This window comes from Lontra canadensis, unplaced genomic scaffold (genome assembly GCF_010015895.1).
Source record: "Lontra canadensis isolate GAN:19392208 unplaced genomic scaffold, GSC_riverotter_1.0 scaffold161, whole genome shotgun sequence".
In the NCBI taxonomy this organism is placed as follows: domain Eukaryota; kingdom Metazoa; phylum Chordata; class Mammalia; order Carnivora; family Mustelidae; genus Lontra; species Lontra canadensis.
The window spans coordinates 1787201-1809027 of NW_022631155.1; the positions used below are offsets into that span (position 1 = coordinate 1787201).

The 21827-nt window shown below is 42.9% G+C and overlaps 1 protein-coding gene across 5 annotated transcripts in view; it reads right to left on the reverse strand.

Annotated features, from left to right (window-relative positions):
- The window catches only part of MTMR1 (myotubularin related protein 1), a 54777-nt gene that overhangs the window by 28958 nt on the left and 3992 nt on the right, over positions 1–21827 (reverse strand). Inside the window, exons 2-7 of one of the 5 annotated variants that reach the window (XM_032845283.1) lie at positions 19907–20012; positions 10702–10725; positions 10084–10110; positions 4743–4818; positions 2328–2422; positions 1837–1944 (exon numbers count right to left, since the gene is read on the reverse strand). In XM_032845283.1, the coding sequence (XP_032701174.1) occupies positions 1837–1944; positions 2328–2422; positions 4743–4818; positions 10084–10110; positions 10702–10725; positions 19907–20012 (436 nt within the window). Of the gene's footprint in view, positions 1–1836; positions 1945–2327; positions 2423–4742; positions 4819–8518; positions 8634–10083; positions 10111–10701; positions 10726–19906; positions 20013–21827 lie in introns of those variants that run through there. The other 4 variants (XM_032845288.1, XM_032845284.1, XM_032845286.1 and 1 more) reach the window with 4 other exon arrangements.

A 21827-nucleotide genomic window follows, 5' to 3' on the forward strand; every position in this document is an offset into this window, starting at 1 on the left:
TTAAACACAAAAGTCTCATGCTTCTTTAACGTGACACGAAATTTGAAGATAAAAATGACCACAAACAGATTAAAGCAAGAGCAATTCAGGCAGCGGCAAAGTTACTGTTGCAATATTATTTATCACAGAGAAGAATGGAAATGACTGAAGCGGCCATCACCGGAGGCACTGATACCAAGGACTTCCGAGACAGAGGTTTGGGGCGGGGTGGGGGGTGGCTAGGCAATACACTACCACCTGTGTTTGCGAAGACCACACAGACACGCTTGCGCGCCCAGCGTGTGCACGGCAATCAGCAAGAGCGGGCACCTGCCTGGAAAAGAACGAGGTAGCCGGGGGCTGGGCAGACACAGACTTACTCTGCTCTACACACCCCTTTTGTACCTTCTTGGTACCTTGTGTACCACCTGTTAAAAGAAACCAAACCTTACCCCTTGCAAGGTTCTCAGGCATGACCTGAGAGGGCTAGAAGTGTGGCCCTAGCATGCTTGGCTGGAAAACATTTAAAAACCACTATCAGCAAATGCTCACCGGGGCTATAAAACATCTACGCACGGCAGCCCCAGGACAACTGCCTAGGCAGTGTCACTTTCCCATGTGCCCTCCCTCCAAGCGACTCTGTACACGCATACACACACACATGCACGCACACCTTGGTAGCTGATTGAGCTCACTTGCTATTTAGGATTGTGGAGAATGAAATCATTCTAAGCAAAGGAGAGAGCAGGTGAAAAGACCCCGTAGCAGGAGTGGGTGGCATGAGGTGAGTCAGCGCAGCCGAAGGAACCAGACTAGCAAGAACGTGGGGAAGGTGGCCTGAGGCGAAGCCACACGGGGCTGTCGACTGGCTCAGACACACGGGCATTTGGTGAGTCTTTCCCTCTAGCCTAAGGATGATGGGACGTTACCAGTGAGTTCTAAGAATGTAAAGGTCAAGTTCCCAAACTGCAGGACTTGTCAAATCACCCCTCTGCTTTAAACCCCAAGACTGCTTCACACAGCTCGCCATGGGGATCCCTGGCCCGAGGAGGATGGACACAGTTTGTGGCAGGACAGCACTGCCTTGAAGCACCCACAGGGACTCTAGGATGCCAGCAAATTCACGATCTGCAAGCATATTCTTTGAAAAAAAGTGGGTTCAACTACAGTCTGGGGTCAACCAGAGGGACCTGACTCGAGAGGTGTGATCAAAGCATAAAGACCGGCAGGAATCCAAACCCTGACCGTGGAAGGGACCCTAGCAATTCTGCATGGACTCTCCTTCCCGGGACTTGAGGGTCATGAGTAAAGTGTACCCCATGACGTAAGGTCTCTGGGAATAAGACACACTGGATAAAGTGTTTCTTAAATGACTAGTCAGCATTAAAAGCATCACACACACACATTTCTACTCCCCACTGGAGGAAGCAGAGGAAACCAAACATAAAATCCTGACATTGAGTTTTTAATCACAGAATTTGTAGACTATTGCTTTCTCTTCAGAAAGTCTCTGACCATCCACTATTCTGAAGGGTCGTGTTAAAACAACAAACTGGAAAAAAAAAAAACTGATCTCTGCTTTTCACTTGGTTTCTCTGAAATATAACAAATAACATGAACACCGAGGTTCTAGGTCCATGTTTATTAGAATACTTTGATAGAGGACAAGAGGTTTACCTCAACAGCTTCCAGAGTGGTATGAATTAGCTGATTCAAGATTTGAAGCGGCCTCTGTCCTGAAACCATGTGACTTACTGACACCCCAGGTGATTCTCGCTGCCCCAAGACCGTGGTGGGCACGTCACTGAAAACCCCGCGCCGACCACCCCGGCAGTCCCACCTGGCTTCATACCATACCTTGCACACGATCTCTATCCCGTAGGAATTGTCCCCGTGGCTCTGCGCGCCAATCTTCTCAACTCTGCTGATCACGCCAAGGGGAACATCGAGGACAAAATTCGGGTCCTGGGTTTACAAATTAACGAAGGCCTATCAGTGTCAGTCAGCAGAGCTTTCATATCTTTCATATTTGAAGTCTTCTCTGGGTGAAAACACACATTTATTTCACATTTCCCCTTTGTCCCAACTACAGAACCGAAGTCTGATTTATAACATGCTTTATGAAGCTGATGTCAAGACTACAATTAAACTCCTCCCACCTGATTTAAGTGCAACTTTAATAGCACTTTTTTCTAGATGCAAAATCTATTTCCAAATATGTACATCTTAAAACTCACCCCATGGTTGTCTCAGAGTGATGGGATTTGAGGGTTCTTTCTGCTTTCTTCTTTATCATTGACTGTGTTCTAAAGTGATTTTAAAAATAAAATACCCCTCTAAAAACTTACCCTCTCTACATTCTTGAAGTACATCTTGAAGTCCGTCACAGTCAGGGTTCCACTTACTGCGCCCATAAATGGGCAGATATACATGACGTCTTTCACTGAAAGAAAAAAAAAAATCCAAGTAGCAACTTCTGCCAGACTTGTGTGTCAATGAATCTTGAGTTTCCAAATATAGACACTTGTGATTCCAGTTTTCTAGGAGTTTTACATTTTTTAATCACATTAAATAAAGACACAGGTAGTCTTCTAAGAAAACTGGGTTTTGTAAAACAATTCTGATTTGCTACTTAGTGGGGTCTTAAGTAAAGGGCTTCATAATAACTTACATTTTGTCATTGTTTTCCAGGTAGTTAACATTTTCCCTGTGCAATAAATTCATCATGTTCAAAAACACAGTAATCAAACTCTGAAGACCCTCGGCTGCCCCTAATGAAAGCGAACGCACCTCCAAAGGAAACTGCAGAACCACCTCGGGGGCATGGAAAACTTCCAACTCCTTATCAGCCTCCATGTCAATTTTCTTATTGTTAATATCAACATATTTAGTATCACTATCAACCATATACGAGCGTCCAGTGCGAGTTAAGAAGCTCCCCCCATCACAAAGATGCTACAGCTCCGCCATCTTCTTTAAGTGCCTCCACACCGTAATAGCGGGAGTGCGTACAGCTATCGGGGATTCCGAGGGGGACGATTAAAGGCCCTACAGTTGTCATCTAGCCAAGTTCTCAAAACACTTCCATTAAACTTTTCTATAGCTCAGTATGTACCAAGCAGCTTCTATTGCTGGGGTTCTAGGGAGAACCAGGCACAGTTCCTGCTCATAAGAAGCCAAGCCCTATGAGAGGCACCACACAGAAAATCACCATTGTAGGCTAGCCTCACAAATGCTAACGTAACCCTGTGGGCACAGTAAGAGCTCAGAAAAGGACCCACTTAGCTCAGCAGGGAAGCAGAGGGGTGAGGCAGGATGGGGAGGAAGAAGGTGGGGGGAGAGAGCGCAGAGTTGTGGGAGATTAGTATGGATGGGTCAAAGGGTGCAGCAAGGATGACAGGACCCGAGACCAGGGAAGACTGATTCGTGAAGGTTCACAGCAGCTTTGTTTGCAATAGCCAACAAGTAGAAGCGGCCCAAATATCTACCAATAGATGAATGCGTAAGCAAACTGTAGTGTAGCCACACTACAGGACACTGTTCAGCAGGAAAAAGGAATGACTGTTGACCCATTTCACAACATGGATATCAAAATAATCATGCGGAGTGGAAGGACCTAGACAAAAGAAGAAAACACTCAATGATTACACTTCTATAACACTGCAGAAAATATAAATTAGTTAGAAAAGAAAGAAAGGAAAGAGGAAGGTAAGAAAGAAAGAAAGAAAGTTTCAAGACCACCGGTGGGATAAGCAGAGTCCAGAGCCACAGACCAGGATACTCAGTAGCAGTATCGTTTGGAGGCCCTGGGAGAGCCCAGCTACTCAAACATTCTTTTTTCTTTAAAGATTTATTTATTTATTTCAGAGAGTGAGAGAGCAAGGTTGGGGGAGAGGGACAAGCAGACTCCGCTCTGAGCCTGACATGGGGCTCAATCTCATGACCCTAAAATCACAACCCTGAGATCACAACCCAAGCCGAAACCAACAGTCAGATGTTTAACCGACTTTGCCACCCAGGTGCCCCTCAAACATTCCCAACACGAGATGATTATACTGAGACAAAGCACACATCTTTGGGAGGGAGCCATGAGGGTAGAAGGCAACACTCTGTCTAGTGAACCAGACTGGCCAGCCCAAGCCCCGCAGTGGTGAGATGAAAAGGTCATACCTAGCTGCCCTCCCGTCTGCTCACAGTGTGGTAGACTACCTGGGAAATGCCTGGCGGTCCAGAGGGGATGGGGGTACTCTACTCGTGCCACTGCCCTTACAGCGCAGAGTAGGAACACATGCTCTTTCTCTTGTGCTCCCACTGTATTTCTAGAATCTCATAAGCCACCGAAATTTTTTTGCCAAGTTCTCCAAACTGTTATTAAGATGTGACATGGATCTTCTGTCAATATATTCTTATAGCGAAGGATTCCAACGAAGCATTACATTCCAACGAAGTTGTGCATTACAATGAAGTTGCAACGAAGCATTACGTTACTGTGAGTCTAACCAGCCTTCAGTTCCTCAGGAAAAGTCGGGCCCCTCTTCTGTTGGTGATGCCACCAAACACTCCACTGGAACTTAGAGTGGCTCTATGTAGTCTCTACCTCTTAAGGTCATGATGACATTAAGAAGAATGAACAGACCTAGTCCACTTGTCCCCTCATTAAATTGGTTGGGCTGATCTCCAGCACATACTTCACCCATGCTCGCAAGTAAAATGCCATTTCATTTTATGGCTCTCAATAAGCACAGTGTACTCATTAAACTTACCAGTGGCCTTGATGGATTCTCCTGGAAAAAGTGGCGTTTCTTCCATCTGTGCCAGCTTATTTCCATCTCTTAGGGCCTGGCAAAAAACCAAACAGGAGTAAATCTCACTTTCCTACTGCATACCTGGGAAGAACTGTGGTGTTCTGTGCTTTTGCTACATGGCTACAGAAGCGTGCAAACTCGATGCCCCTCCCCCTACAAGACAATCTCAAAGCTCAGCATCACAGGACACCATGCTGCATTTTCTAGCAAATTGTTACACATATTTAAATCCACAGTTAGAAAGCATTAATACAGAAATGGCTTGACATGACAGATAGATACTGTAATCACCATACAGACAGCTATTACAAGTTGCCTACAGAATTTGGAAGGTCAGAAAAAGGTTACCTTCTGAGCATGAAACGAACACAGGTGAAATCAACATTAGATGGAGGTGCTTAGCTGGCTGTAAGCACTGTCTAGTGTGGGAAACCCCAAATTCTAATGGAAGTAACCAGAGAGGAGTCTCAACGGCAGTGACGTTCTAAGGAAAGCCCTAGGCTTCTGTACTGCAGCCCAGCTACCTGCGTGTGTGCACAAAGCGTCAGGGTGGAGGGAGCAGGGAGGGGGCTTGTCAGTGGGCATCCCCTCCAGGCCACGAGAGAGGGTGCTCTGGTCTGGCAGACAGGAGTGCGCCCATCACTACTGTGGCGCAGGGTGTGTTCCTTGGGCTTCCCCCAGACCAATTCGCTCTGCGCTGAGTCCACGCTCACCAAGCAAATCGCTGATGACTTCTCAGGTTTCCTGGCTACGAAGATACCAGGAAAACGACGTCTTGGGTGGCTGCAGAGACACACGCCCACACTTGCAAGTGTCCAGACTGGCCCTGCTGCCCAGTAGCCAGCTTCCTGTGAGTTCCGTTGGATATAGTGCCGGATAGCTCAGGTGAGCTGAGAAAATGGCGTGTGAACCACAAAGTTACGGAGCCTGAACTTGGGGCCTATTCCAAGTTACTGCCACCCTGTGACATGCTGCCAAGGAAACTGGTCACTTTCTCCTCGGCATCTTTGACATCATGTGTCACGAATAAGAATAAGGTGTTCAAAACCCCAGCAATTCCCAAGCTGTTTCATAGAGCATTAGATTCCCAATGATGTGAATAGGTCTTTTTTTGGGGGTCAAATTTGGACAATGCTGGGTGAAAAAAAAGCTAAACTGTGTTTTTTTTTTCTCATTATAGTGAGAAAAAGTCTGTAGCATATTCACGGACACCAAATCAGCAAGAGGGCGCTAGAGTACGCCACATTTCCCATACCGATTTGATCAGGCCTGCTTTCTCCAGAAAATAATTAACATCGAGAGGCCACTAGTGTTTGGCAGAAAACAGGTCAGACAATACTATGTTTTCATAATATTTTATGAAGCAAAATATTTAAAACAGATTAGAACTTATAATTCTAAATTACTGAACATGGTAACTCTAGATTATTGAAAATTCAAAACTAATTTTTTGCATAGTTACAAGAAGAATACTCCAATATGTTTTGTTAATGGGACTTAGAGGTCAATTTAAAAACCCTATATATCATAGTTTTATCATTGTTATAAAACAAAGAAAGGAAAAAGGTCAAAATACGAAAGGCAAATTCCATGCTAAATGTTGGTTGGGGTATGTCTGTTCTACAGGGAGGGTACAAAATGATGTGGTCCATCCTCCTTATCAAGATACGTGATTAAATAATGCAGATTAAGGGTTCAATGTTACCTCTGAACAATTTTATTCAGTTTGATGTTTTGGTCCAGATTGGTTTTTAAAACACTTCAGCCAAAAATTTTAGGGACATAGAGAACCGTTAAGGGTCAATGGAGAATTGTTAATGGATTCATTTTTATACTCATATCTGATTTGGAAACATCTTTTATCAATAAAGCATAAGCCAATATTTATACTTCTAAATGTCCAGTTTTAGATATACTAACAACATCACCAACCTCAGAAGCTATGAAATTCTGCTTTCTTTTGCCTGAACCAGTGAATAATTTTATAATATAGTTACAAAGTGAGAAAGCTAGTTCAATCAATATCTCAGCTTATAGTTACTTCAAATATTGTATCATTAAAGCTTATTTTAGTGGTTAAATATTATCATATAGACCTAAATTCCTTAACTTATATTTAAAAATAAATGGGGATAGGTTATTTCAAGATATATGCATTAAAGCAAGCTGTTCTAATCAACTGAGCCTGAAGGGGAGCAGGGAGAGAAGAGGGGGGTAGAATGCGAGTCCCTTTAAGCTTTACAGTGAGCCACATCAAACACTCTCAAGTCCTCAACACAGGACGGGAAACACCAGTGACTGGGACCATTCTGAGAATGTACAGGGATCTCAAGACTGAAGCTGAAGATCAAACATGTCTCTTCTTTTCTGATAGTCATGTTAAATTTGGCTTGAAATATCTATGCATTTATATGAGCCATGAATGTGCTGGTGAGACATAGTGAGACAAACCTTTCACTAATCATAATTTAATCTGGGACATGTTTTAGAAGTGATGGAAAAGCAACTATCAGAACAAAACAAATGATCCCACTGCTTCTGATTTTGGCAGAAAACTTTGATTTTGTACAGGAAACACATTTAGCATAGGAATTCAAGAGAATGGTTTCTAAAGGTTTGTTATTTTGTAAGTACAGTAGATTCCCTTAATAAAGCTGGTTGTTAGGAAATGGGACTCACACTTGTGCTACATTAAACTTTGACTGCAACTACCAAGTTGCAGAAGACATGATTTGACCCTTGATTTATCCAACCCATGTACAGTATAATCAAAGGATGGAATATTCTTGTGGACAAAATTTGATCTCATGAACACACCCATTCCTCTTGGTGTCTCTGCTCCACATGTTGCCCAGTTGAGGAATTCCCTGTGGAGATCTCATCCAAACCCTGTTCCAGTGACCCTGAAAGCCCAATGGAAGGCCCAGCAGCTCCGTGAATCTGTCCCCGAGGACTCCAGCCCACCAGATGGCCCTGGCCTCTCTGCTACTTTCCTCATCATGAATCAAAGCTGCTGGGTGGACACTTTCTGTAATGGCGGCATGCCAAAAACAGTGGTTTTCAAACTAGGCTCTCCAAGGTGCTTCCAGGGTCACCAAAGGAGGGTGGGCTGGGCAAAGGCACAGCTGAGCACGGGGGTCGCTGGCCACGCTTCCCTGGAGCTGCTCTTCTAAGTGCTTTCAAATATGGAGATTCTAAGTAAGCTTCGAAGAAAGTTCTGCTGCTTTGAAAGACTACAGAGGGTCTTGAGGAACTGAGCAAAGAGTAAGCACTCAAGAATCTTGATGCATGGTTTTTTTTCTTCTGATTAGTAAATATAAACCATACGGACTCATTCTGCAAATACCTACAAGGTACCAGGTACTACATTGGGCATCGACCATGCAAATTTGAATAAAGCTAAGTCTGCACCCTCAAGGAGCACCCTTAGCAGATGCATCTGTCCCCTCTCGATCTCTACAAAGGCATTTCAGAGTCCTAGTGTGACCAAGACTCCGTCCCTCACAGCTGACCGTATCTGGGAAGACTGAGAAGCACAGATGAACACATTTCTGGTTGACAAAATGTTGGATAAACCAATTTTTGCAAATAATGTCATAATGGAATCTACCAAACTTGGACAGGAGAGCACTACTGTAGTGGAAAAGCATTTGCTTATCATCTAGAAATCTAGTATGAAATGGCTTCTAAATGCACGATCTGTAGCTACAAACAGATGAACACGTAGAACTTGCCACCTGATCAGCTTCGGCTTCGGAAGGGTAGCCATTGTGCTCTTCCCGAATCTCCTGCACAGCACCAGGTGCACGGACAAGAAAAGGCAAAGAGGAGAAAGAGAAACACGTGCAAACAGACAGGTGAAAGGACAGAAGTTCTTTTTTAAAGAGACACTAAGCATGTAAAAGTTGGCACACGTTTCACGGCTTTGCAAATCACAACATTTTCCCCCTTGGAGTTAAGGAAATAACGTGTTGGCCATCTATAGCATCCTCGGCCTAAAATGGAGTATCTAGTCTGTGTTTGTGTTGGGGCAGAAAAATGAAAAGCAAACAAACATCACGGATTTCAAAGAATGTATGGTCTTTTCTAAATCAAGCAGTACTATAGCATATGGCAAAGAAACAAAATAACAGACACATAATACGCTCATAGAACATAAAGCACCCCATGGTAACTAAGTAAAGGGCAAAACCAAGCCAAAATACAAAGGCAGTCCATTGACATGGATTTTAAACGCAGTAAGTACTCTCATACTCTACAGAACTATTGTTCAGGGCTCAAGTCCACTAGTATTAACAAGCTTTCCACGCACATGCGCATGCACACATCACATGCTGGAGACATACATATACATACAGTCTGTAAATTAGTGCTAAACAAATGTGCTTTATGAATCAAGACTGTAGTAAAGGTTTCTAATTACAGTATCAATGTGCTTCAAAGAAACAGCTAAAAGGTCACATATCTTTAAGTGTTCCCAATCTCTTTAAAGGTATCCTGTGCTTAATTTAACCTCTTCAGAGAATCAATTCATTTCCGAAACTTTAAAAATTGGACTTTCGGTTCAGCAGGTGGTACAAAGAACATAAATGCTGAAGACAACAAGATGATAACCCCTTTTAAAAGTTCTATCAGCTCTCTGGGGCTGCAAATATTAAAATCTGGCATAGATACATTTTTTCTTCATGAAACTTTGGTTCCCACGACTAAATTTCTTGAAAAGGCAATCAGTGAAGAAGTAGCAAAGCTTTAAAAGAACTTACTATTTCTCACCTTTCATTTTTACCAATATGGTGAGATACATTGTCATGATTTATCATCAGATTGGCCAACTACAAAGTTGGTACTGCTACCCTTCAAAGGAGGGTAATTTTTAAAATGCAACGGTTTTTGAAATTTTCATTTTCTTAAATACAAAGAAAATGGAATCATTCTTTGATAAAAATTTTGAAGAACAGAAAAATGAATGACTAAAACGACAAAAAGCCACACAGTAGTTTGAAGTCCATGCAAATGGGAAGTCAAACACTGATATTTAACAATGTGAATCAGTGAAAGAAAATGATTCTCACGAGCAAAAGGAAACATGGTGAAAACAAAGATTAAACAGAGATAAACCAACTGGGATAACAAGAATTTGATTTAACCTGCTTATTTTTGTACTACTTCACTGGCTTCAGTATGATTAACCATTTTAAACTCAAGTCATTATTCTGTTAAAAGCCACATTATTTTCATTGAATGGATATAGGTTAATTCTCAAACATCTGACACTCAGATTCAAATGCATGCACATTACCAATCTTTGTCTCGCTTTATGCATATTCTGAAATAAAGGGAAGGAAAGTCATGAGGAAAAAGCAAGTGACAATCCACTTCTCGTAAAAGCTACATCTGTATTTTAAGAAATACTAATTGGGACTGATTCTGCTAAATTTATCCTCAAGACTAGCACTTCTGCCCTTCAGATTCAGCATGCAGACAGAAAGGTGACTTGGACTGTGAATTAGAAAGGACGGACAGCAAATCACCACTTTGCTGCTGCTGTTAAATTCTTTAGCATGAGTTACATAGTAAGCAAGGTGAAAAGAGGACTCTGCGGGCCTGGCCATAAGAGCCCCTGCCGGGAATCTCCACTGGGTTAGAATTCGTGCAACCCAACAAAAGTCAGAACTGCACGCTGGCAACAACGTTAGCATCCTGCCCTCACACACACCGGCTTTCACGGCACATAAAAACACCGGAACAAACAAAGCGTTTCTAGTGAACACTTAAAGCTATGACACAGCAGGCCAAGTTGATCCGAGTGACTCATAAACCCAGTGAGAAGGTAAAGAACACTAAGTGGACCAAGTGTTCATCAAGCACAGAGACACACAAGTAGGAGGTCCATGTGCGGAAAGCCACATATCCTTACCCTTATATCAGGCCTCCTGAAAACCTGTTAGTTAAAACACAGAACATCATCATCATGGACACATCACTATTGACCCGTGAAAGATGCTGTTAAGCTCACCAGCCCATCCCGATGGAACAGACTAATCCTCTCACTAAACCAACCTGATCAATCCTAACACATTTGCCCTCTAAGTTTTGTTCGCTATTGAATCAATCTTAACACATTTGTCCTGTAATTCTCAGGCAAGTCTCTGATGTGGAGAAACTTATTGCCCTTAGGCTAAGACAAACTACATTATTTTAAACACAAACCCCTTCTGTCAAGTACCATTCTAAGCCATTGTGAGCAGACTGTGTTTGAGAAGTTCAGTTGTGTGTCTGTTTGGAATACTGAATGCATTTTCCCCATAGAAACAATGACACAAAACGGCGGTTCTGCTCCCAAACCAGCCCACAGAGACAAAACAAAAACGGAACCCAAAAACCACAAAAGCCCCCACACTTGACCCAGAGCACAGCTCAGCTGTTGGTGCTAATGGTATCATAAACCCCAGTTAACCATAAATCTTAAGCTGGTTTCTGTAGAAATTATATTTCCAACTCACGCTCAGGACACCAAAATGAAACTCTGTGCTGTGGCCATCAGGCCCCGGAGAGAAGGGTGCCTGCCCCTCACCCTACAAACAGGGAAGAGGCAGCTGCAGGTGGGAAGAGGTAGCTGACTCTGCTGGGAGGGGAGGGGAAGAGGGGGGAAGCCAAGCTTTATTAACCCTTAATTAAGCCTGTGACTTCTACTCGAACACACAGTGTATGCACTGGTGAAGCTCTGGTGGGAGAAAACAGAGAATGGATGGAAAGCAAGGAAGATGTGAACATCTGTTCCCCGGTCCCCAAGTGGAAATCCTACCACCTAACCACTATAGGTTCTATGGGAAACAGATCATTAAAAAAAAAAAAAATCAGCAGAGGTTCCAATTATTAGCTTTATAGTTTTACTCAAGATAGATAAGATCATATGACTACAAGGCTATTGACTTCAAAGAACATTATTGTATCATCATTAAAATACCCACTGACGTAATGGGGCGCTTGGGTGGCTCAGTGGGTTAAAATATCCACTGACTTAAAAAAGGTTCTGAAATAAGTGATGATACTATAGCTCAGACACCTAAAGCCCATAAATTCCTAAACATAAACTAAACTAAAAAACCTAAACCTGCCTTTTTTTTTTTTTGCAGGAGGGGGCAATGGATATGTTTATCCTCTTGATCGTGGCGATTAAGAGGTGAATACCTATCACAATGAATTAAACTGTATACTTTAAATATGTGAATTACACCTTGGGAAAGTTGTACAAAATCAAGAAAATACATGCCTATGTGAGTAAACAGTGCAAAATGGGGCAGAGATGGCAATGCAGACTCCAGAGAGAAGGTCTCCCGCTCCAAGCACGTTCCCTCCCTAGTGAATGGTTCCATGTGTACAGTGCGAGTAGCACAGAGGAAAACAGTGAATTTTTTCCCAGACAAGCACCAAGATCTAAATTTGTATACAAGTTCGCACTGGGGTTAAAACTCCCTTCCTCTGCTCTCAGGCCCCTCTCAAAATGTCCCTTGGGGCCCCCCGCACCAGAGAGGCGAGGGCTCCCACCGACCACTCTCTCTCGGTGAGGGGGTCGCTGCGCTCTTCCTTGCCTCTCTGGGCTCTCCGGGCCCCGCATGAGCACACCAGGACAGTACGGCCTGGTCTCCGGGGCCGGTGGCGGGTCGGCCTATGAGCCCTGCCCTGAGGAAGAGGCCGCGGGTGTCCACAGCTGCCTCTGGGAAAGTGTGTTTAACTCGGGGCCCACTGTGGCCTTACACCTAGGCCAGGCCCTCCAAGCCAGCTTTGACCAGTAACTGCGGTCTAACTCCGTTTGGCTCCTATCTTAATTCTTAATAAGGTAATAGGTGACACCACAGAACCTCCAACGGCCTGGAAGGATTTCGGAAGCTTTCAACGCAGCCAGTGCCTGTGGGACAAAGACCAGCAAGCAGTTGTGTTGAAGGTGTCGTGCTAGGTGCGTCACACGCGTCATCTCAATGCTCGGACCCTCGCAGCCACCGGAAGGAGATACTATTATGCCCCTGTGACAGAGGGTTGCGCTGGCGCACAGAGCCCAGAGAGACTAAGGCAAATAAGTATCAGTCTTTTATAAGTGACCTGTTTAGAGCTTATGCGTCTAAGAGGCTTTTTTTTTTTTTCTTATTTAAGAAAAGACTGCGATAGTGAAGTAAGAACACCACTGTTTTCTATTTCAGGGGTGAGGCCTACAAAGAATTTTGCTGTAGCTATCGGACCGTGACAAAACGAGTTAAAAAGAAGGGGTACGTACCCTGCTCTGAAGAGAGAACTGTTGGCTCAAATCATTCCTCTTGCTGTTGGTGTCTTAATAACCAGAATTCTACCTAATGTGGTGGTCACTGGTTGGCTAAAGTCACAGGCCCCAGGCAGGTGAAGACAAATCTTAACTAGTCCTCAAAATATAACCCCGGTCTTCGGGACTGGTCACACCTGAATCTTGCCCGACCCCCTTTGTCAAACTCTTGCCTACAACAGTCACTTTCCACTCTCTGAAGCCCTCCGGGAAAGGTAATGAAGCTGTTCGTGTTTAATTCCATCCTCAATGAAACATGTTGGCCCCAACTCCCACTCAGGAAAGAGACGAGGATATTTGTAATGGAACTAGTAAACTGAGATCTGATAACTGTTGATATCCTTTCTCTAACAAAATTCTACCATCTTTACTGGCATAACTTTGTTTCGTTTAAATAATACTTCTGATGTATCATGAGTTTTAGATGTATTCATCAAGATTTATTTTACATGCAATATAGAATCATTCAGCAGTCTAAAAAAACCTTGACTTTTTTAAAAACTAAATTTTAATTTTGAGATAATTGTAGATTCACAGGCAATTGTAAGAAATAACAGAGATTCCACGTACCATGTCATTCAGCTTCCCTAATGGCAGCATATTACAGAACAATGCCAGCACCAGGAAACTGACACTGATACAATCAAGATGCAGAACAATGTCATCACCAGGAGGACCCCACTGTCACCCTTCTATAGCCGCATCCTCTTCCCTCACTGCCCCTCCCCTTCTTAGCCCCTGGCAACCAGTAATCTGTTCATGACTATGATTTTATCATTTGAAGACTGTTACATAAATGGAGTCATATAGTACATGACCTTTGCTGAGTGGCGTTTTTGGCTCAGTGTTAATTCCCTTAAGACCCACCCAATTCTTTTCTCTGTCCTCTCTATTCTGCTATTGAACCCACTCACTGAGGTTCTTTTTTTTTTTTAATCCCAGTTACTATATTTCTCAGTTTTAAAGTTTCCATTTGGTTCTTCTATCTCCTATCTCTTTGCTGAAACTTTCCTATTTCTTTTCTCTCGCTTCCTCTGTCTTCATTGGTTCGAGCATATTTTTAATTTTTTGAAGCAATTTTCTGATGGCTTCTTTAAAATCATTTTCGCAGAACTCTCACATCTGTCATCTCAGTTCTGTCACCTACTGATTCTCTTTTCATACAGTTTGAGATCTTTCTGGTTCGTGGTGTAACGAGTGGCTTTCAATGGCAATCTGAACATCATGAGTAATAGTCACGAGAGCAGGGATCTTACTGAGACCTTCCATTTCAGCCGCCTCGCTCAGACACTGCTGCAGCGGGAGCAGGGTACCCCCATGCTACAGCCTATTGGGGTACAAGTCCAGATTCCCCACTCGGTCTCATGGACACCATAGGATGGGGGATTCCTGGTTACTGCTGGGTAGGGGCAAGAGTTCCGGCTCCCCCTGGGCTGCTCCGGACATCTCCCTGGCTGGCAGTGGCACGGGTACCTTGTTACTGCCCCCGACATGGCCTCCACTGACGCCATAGCAGAGGCACAGCCTCCTTACTGATGGGCGGATGGGAAAGTCTGAGTCTCCACTAGGCTTCCCCCAACACCACCACTGCTCGGGTTTGGTGTGTCCCATTGCAGCCTGGCAAGGTGGGGGACATCTAGGCTCCCAACTTGGCCTTGCTGGCAGGGTGGGTGTGGGGCCACAGCTTTTTCCGTGGTGTTTGGCTGGAGTGCAGTGGAGAGTGCCTATAAGTTTTCTTTTTGTTAGGCTGTCCCTTTCCTGGTCCTTTAGCTTGAGAGAGTAGGCTTGTGTTGTCCATGCCCATTGGCATTTCTGGGTTGCTGGCTTTTTCAGCAACAAGTCTGGGACAGACGCGGCAGAAACAAAGCCCAGGGACTCACCACCATGTCATTCCTTGGGTCCTGAGATCCCTGATTAGTACGCCTTCTTCTATTTTTTTTTTTTGGGGGGGGGACTCTTATGTTTCTTTTATAGCTGATGGCCAGGGTTCTGGGTTGTACTTAGCATGAAGAATGGGAAAACATACCTGACTCCATCTTTCCAGAAGCAGAAGCCAAAATCTTGACAAAATTTTTGAGTTTTCAATCCCAGTTAGTTAACAAACAGTGTAATATTGGTTTCAGGGGTGGAAGTGAGTGATTCATCACTTACATACCACAGCCAGCGCTCTCCACAAGTGCTCTCCTTCATCCCTATCACCCATTTCACTCACCCGTCCGCCTACCTCCCTCAGCCACCCTCAGCATGTTCTCTAGAGCGAAGAGTCTGTTTCACGTTTGCCTCTCTCTTTTTCCCCCCATGTTCATCTGTTTTGTTTCTTAAACTCAGCATATGAGTGAAATCATATGGTATTTTTCATTGACTTACGAAATCTTGATATTTTTAAGAAATAATTTTTCCCCACAAGTAACCTTGGGAGATAGGACAGCACTTTTCTACTGCAGTGGTTACAAACTGATGGCCTATTGCTCAAACAGGCAGTAGGAGGGTGTTTTTTAAATTGTTTTTAAGGGGACATGCTGTTCTCTATTGCCCCCTCCCATGTGTGCCTAGCTTGCAGTCACTTGCATTTGCAAACTCTGATTTAATAAATAGATCATGAGGCCAAGCTATAAACAATGGATTACGGCCATGGATTGAAAAATCATGTTTGAGCTTCCTTTTTCATAGACTAGCACTCGATTTAAGAAATACTAACTAAAACCTAGCTCAAGCATGATGAAGCCTTTCCTATACCCTGCATCTTACTTCCCACCAAAGCCCTTCTGTAAATTTTTGCTTAGGATCCAGAATTTACTCACCATACTAACTTGCTAATTGATTACACTTAGTACAGGACCATTTTCTCTTTTTTCTTTCGAATGTTTGTTCATGGACAAGGGGAAGAGAAACAAGAGGAGACAAACAGAGGTGGTGATAGTGATGATGAGGTCACTTTTACTAACAGCTCCTAAGAAGTTTTGTTACAATTTGTAACGGTATTATTTCATGTAATCTATGGAACATTACATTCCGATCCTGTTCTTAAAATCTTTGACAAATTCAAGAGAGAGGCTTTTACTCTGTTAGCCCAGTAAAAATGAAAAGCAATTGAGCTGAGTTGCTACCAGGGACACAGGGAGGGGGTCAAACAAAATGAAGTATTTTATCACATTTCTAATAGTCCTAATGATCCAGGCAAATCTTCAGGATGACTTGGTAATAAAGGATACACTTACCAATTTAGTCGACCATTCAACTAAAATTCAACACAGTAGCTACTTACTCTTTCAGCAGGGACAGGTCCCCAAACCTCTGTCATTTCATACGCCACCTCCACAAGTTCGGCTCTGGCTCTACCCTGCCCATATCAGTATTTATATTACTTTAAGTCAACTCCTTTTTCGTACTTTGCCCAGCTCTACACAACAGCATCCATTAAAACACAAGTTCAATGTGCTACTTTTTCTAACACATATTTAAAATTATATAACTGTGAACACATGTCCACAGACATACCATCTAAATTTATCTCATGTGATAAAAGTGATATTCTTACCATAGTCTGGGTGATCTGACCCTGAGCCTATTGTCAATTTATGACATGAATAAATTTAAAAAAAACTGTTCTCAAAAACCTAACACGAGTTGCTAATTATTCAGATTTGCAGGACTGCATCAGAAACATATGGTCTCATCACCAGTTTCAAGAGCTCTAAACCTAGGAGGCCTAGCGTTTCAGATTTTATCGTACATAAGAAATCTATGAGGCCTTTGGTTCCACACCTACAGAGATTCTAACTCGCTGTCGGGAGAGATGGGGACCACTGAAGCTGATTTTTGCTGACACCCTGGGGAGCGCTGATGTGGGGAAACCCAAGGGCCACATTTTGAAAAACAGTGGACAGGGCAGGGGGACAAAATTTTAAATGCACTCTAGCTTTTCAGTGGGATAGCTGTCCTGCTGAAAAATTCCAAGTCTCAACTATGTGATAGTAAGCAAGTCATCGGACATCTCTGAGCCTTGGTTTCCTCATCTGTTAAATGATGATTATAATAAAAGCTACCTCATTTTGCTGTTTTAAGGCTGAATGGATTGTATGTCACAAAGTATTACAAAGCCAACAAAAAAAGCATTAAAAAACCACAGAGCCCTATATGAGCTTGAGGGTTGATGAGGAAGCTGTAAGCACCACCCTCGGAAGCCTAGGATGAAAAAGCCAATCAGCATTTCCGATCCAGATGCCAGTGCTCAGCCCCATAAGCATCAGCTCGCTTTAATTGCTGACGTCGCGCTTAACCTATAACAAATTAACCCCCATACTGTGTGTGGGTTTCAAATAAGATATTTGCACAGTGGATAATTTGAAATATTATTGATTGATGCCTGCAAATTAGATCCTCAAGGAACTGTGGCTGGACCCTCAGGAAAAACCACATGCAATGGCTCCCTTGCTGGAGGTACTCCAGAGTCCTGTCTTGGGGACTCAGATTTTAAGAACTACTTTATACGTAGCATATAAAATTATCCTTGTAGTTTAGAAACATTTTACACTTTTATTATTTAAAGAACTCTCTTCTTACAGAAAAAAAAAAAACTCCTGAATTATAAATTTAACTCTGACTTTGCACACTTGGCTACAGGGAAAACATAACAAAGACAATTAGAAAATGTGTTCTCTTACAATCATTCATCAAAAGCTTTAGCTATGATCTGATGTAGGTACCTAAAATTCAATTTACAAAATATAGAAAAGCCTTATTTTTTTTCGGAATACCATCTGCTAAACCATTCCAATATGAGCTAATTTCGCTACACAAAATTTATAAATAGACTAAAATAAAAAAAAAAACAGTTGCTTCGCATTAAAGTTCAGATTCTGTCTGATCTATTAATGTAGAGGTTAGAAAGCTACGCACACAGTCAACATTCAGTCTTTTATAGAACTCACACAACACTAACAAATACGCAAGCATAATGAAAACATTACTGTTAACTCCTGATTGTCTGGAAAGAAAATCATTCCAAGGCCTGAGAGCTATTCTCTGCTAGTATGGGTTCTTGAGCCTCTCCACTCAGTGGGGCAGTTTCTCAGCTAAAACGAGGCAACAGGGAAACTGGGACCGGCGGGGTAGGCAGCTGCTCAGCGGCCAGCCACTCAGGCACCAGTGAGGCAGCAACTGCTCCCCTCAGCTGCGGCTGGCATGTCTGCGCAGCTGGATTTGGAACACCGGGTACCCCAGCTGCTCCTACATGGACAAACATGAAAACCAGAAAGCAGGGAAACCTACTGAGAATGACATACTGTCACTTTTCTGACTGAGCAGGTTATCCAATTTCTACTAATCCAAAGGCCTACTTTCCTCTGGTAGGCCTAATCAACAGCATCGGATGGCTTGGAGGAAGTACAGACTGAGAGCCAAATTTCAATTACATGGCCTCTTGAGTCAGTCTCTGTGCTTGGCACATTACGAGATAGAGAAGAGAGGAACAGAGGCCATTAGGTCCCTTAAGCAAGGAGCATGTATTAAGAATTAATTAAGGAGGGCACGTATTGCATGGAGCACTGGGTGTGATGCATAAACAATGAATCTTGGAACACCGGAAAAATAAAATAAAGTTTAAATTAAAAAAAAGAATTAATTAGGATCTTTACTGTAGTGCTTGAACTGTTTGTAATTCTATACGGTTACCTTTATATTTACCTTTACCTTTACATTTACTGTAAGAACTTGGTGCTTGGCAAGGACCATGATTTTGAGAGACTATTGACCGAGGGTGGTCTGGGATACTAAATGTAGTTCGTCCACACTTGTGAAAACCAATCATCTTTCACAAGCAGGCACACATAATTATAATGGACTGAAACCTCCATTCAAGCAATGTAAGCATGGTTTAACAGTTCACTGACATTTAAACAGGGTTAGTCTTAGCCTTAACAAAGATGGAGTGTGTAAGTTTTTAATTTGTTAACCGATTCAACAAGTATTTACTGAGCACCTGTTATATTCCAGGACTGTGCTGGGGAAGCAGTGGTGAGTAAAAGAGCCCCCGTCTCTGCTGACAAGGAGCTTATCACTCTCAACTTTAGAATAAACAGAGAATACAAATTAAAGACCGAAAAATGAGGCTGCCCAACAATATTCTGGAGTTCTGCAACTTTTTGCATCGTAGTATCGCCTGTTAATGCCGAACACCCACAGGTAGTACCTAAACACAGACACAAATGGTGAAGCTGGGAAATACTATCAGATATTTTCTGAAGTTCAGAATATGATCAAAGAAAATATAGGCATTTATTATAATAAGATGTAAAATATAATATGTAATATAATTAATAAAAATGGAAATGGATTTTTAAAAAAAGGATCAAAAGCTAAAGACAGTTTTTCCTCTCAATTACAAAACCATGAGTACATATACTAGATTCTGGTAAAAATTCTCCTTTGAAGTTCAGATCTAACAGAAAATCTTTCATCCTTGTTCCCAAGCAAATGTTTGTTGAGCATCAAGGGGCCACAGTCTCACTCAAACTGAAAATGCAAAGCTTCTTGGGGTGCCTGGGTGCCTCAGCTGATTAAGCAGCTGACTCTTGGTTTTGGCTCAGGTCGTGACCTCGGGGTCGTGGGAGTGAGCCCCACATTGGGCTCTGCACTCAGCACAGAGTCTGCTTCACATTCTTTCCCCCTCCCTCTCCCTCTGCATTTCCCTTCCCCCTACTCTTCCCCCACCCCACCCCATGCGTGCACTGCACTCTCTCTAAAATAACTAATAATCTTTAAAGAAATGCAAAGCTTCTTGGTACATTGAAGACTCAATGTTGCTTACCTTGTAGTCTCTGGATACATTTTCTGACGTCACTGAACCTGAAATCTGACTAGAAATTGTAGCAGCTATAAGCTGTTTACACCATTCAACATGTGATCCTGTAGGACTAAAAGAAATAGTGTGATTAAAATATTTTAAGACATGAGCTCTCGGTGAAAAAAATGAGCACTAAGGATATATGTACATTCCTTTTTTTTTAAAGAAAATTTTATGAGACTATACAGTTAATACATTTACTATAAGAACTAAAATACTAACTGATAACCAGGAAGTAAGATTAGGTTCCAGGCTGATTTTAAATGAATTAGCCAATTTTTTTTTATGTTTAAGAGTCTAGGCCTTACACAGTTAAACATTAGGGAATTTTATTATATTACAACTATATGCAGTGAATATGCTTAATGTAATATATATGGAATATTAATTCTAAGTGAAATATTTATCTTACAGCATATGTTTTTTTCAAATAGACTTTTAATCAAACAGTTGATTATATGAGTTTAAAAAGACCAGACTAGGCAAATGACATCCTGCACGTAGTAATAATGCTACCTTACACTTCCGTAAGAGCACTGACAATTTAAAAAGGCTCTTCCGGTCTGTTATGATATCAGAGTCTCCCAACCACAGTATGATAAGAAGACACATCAGGGACTAGCCAACATGTTTCTGAGATGAGAAAACTGAGGCACCAGAGGTGACACGCCCAATCAGAATGTGGCAGGGCTGCCTCCAGCTCCACTGGGGCTGTCCTTCCAGAACATGACACAACCAATCGTGACCGACCTGCTGGACTGGAAGGTGAAACAGAGGCCAGCCCCACAGAGGCCAGCCACACTGCCTTACACAAGAACACAGTCCTGCAAGGGAAATGGCATCTTCTACTTGCATGGTGCTCTTAAGCGTCACCACATTTCCACACACAGCCTCGCCTAAGCCTCACAGTGACCCACCTCAAGGATGAGAAAAGTGAGGCTCCAGCAGTTGACCAAGGTCACATGACCGGTCAGTGGGCAGGCTGTGCCCACCAGACCTAAAGGAACACAGGAGCAGACTAGGCAGTGAGAGAATCAAAAATTGCCTCCAAGGGGCCAGGCTCCTCATCAAAGTACTGAAGGAATCAAGCAAAGGGCAAAAGATGCTCATTAAAGTTTACCCTGTAGGTAGTTTTCGCTGTAAAGAATGTTCCAGACCTATAAAAATCTCATCACTAATTAAATCCACACTCATACATTGGGAAGACTGAAAAAAGTGGAATCCCTAGGCAGTACATAAAACAACCTAAAGTAAAATGAAGATATTTGATGTTCTCTACTAGCGCTCTAAATTTCTGCCTCTGATCACGATAGCCCAGTGGTGAGCCGCGGGGCTGAAAACGTAAGTAAAAACATGCACTGAACGAGCAGACATTCCTATCATATGTCATAAATCTATTTACTACAATTTCTAACTTAGAGGAAAGGAGGAGGATGGGGGATTTTAGTTTCTTTGTTAAAGGCTAAGTCCCCTTTGTTGCCAGTTAGATCATCCTTCTCTTGTCACACTGCCTTCCTCCCTGCCAGCACCCACCCCTGACTGTAAATCCAACAGCAGGAACCTGCATGGTCACCCACTGTGGGTGACTTGTTGCTGTTATCATCTGCCCAGCATCCCTTCCTCCTTCTGATAAGGACATTTCTCTAGCGGGAGGACTGGTCCTTCCCCACTTCACAGGATTCTGGGGGTTGGGGGGGACCGAGCAGGGCTGATACCTTGCTCCTCCTGAGCCCACCTGTAGGAGAGTGACCCAGACCAGGCCAGTCCCAGGCTTTCCTCTTGGATTCTAAGCTGTGTAGATCCCCCCCTCAGCACTGCTGGAGGCCACTCCCCAACCCTACCACCTTGAGGAACCCACAGAGATAAAGAATGGGACAAGAGAAAA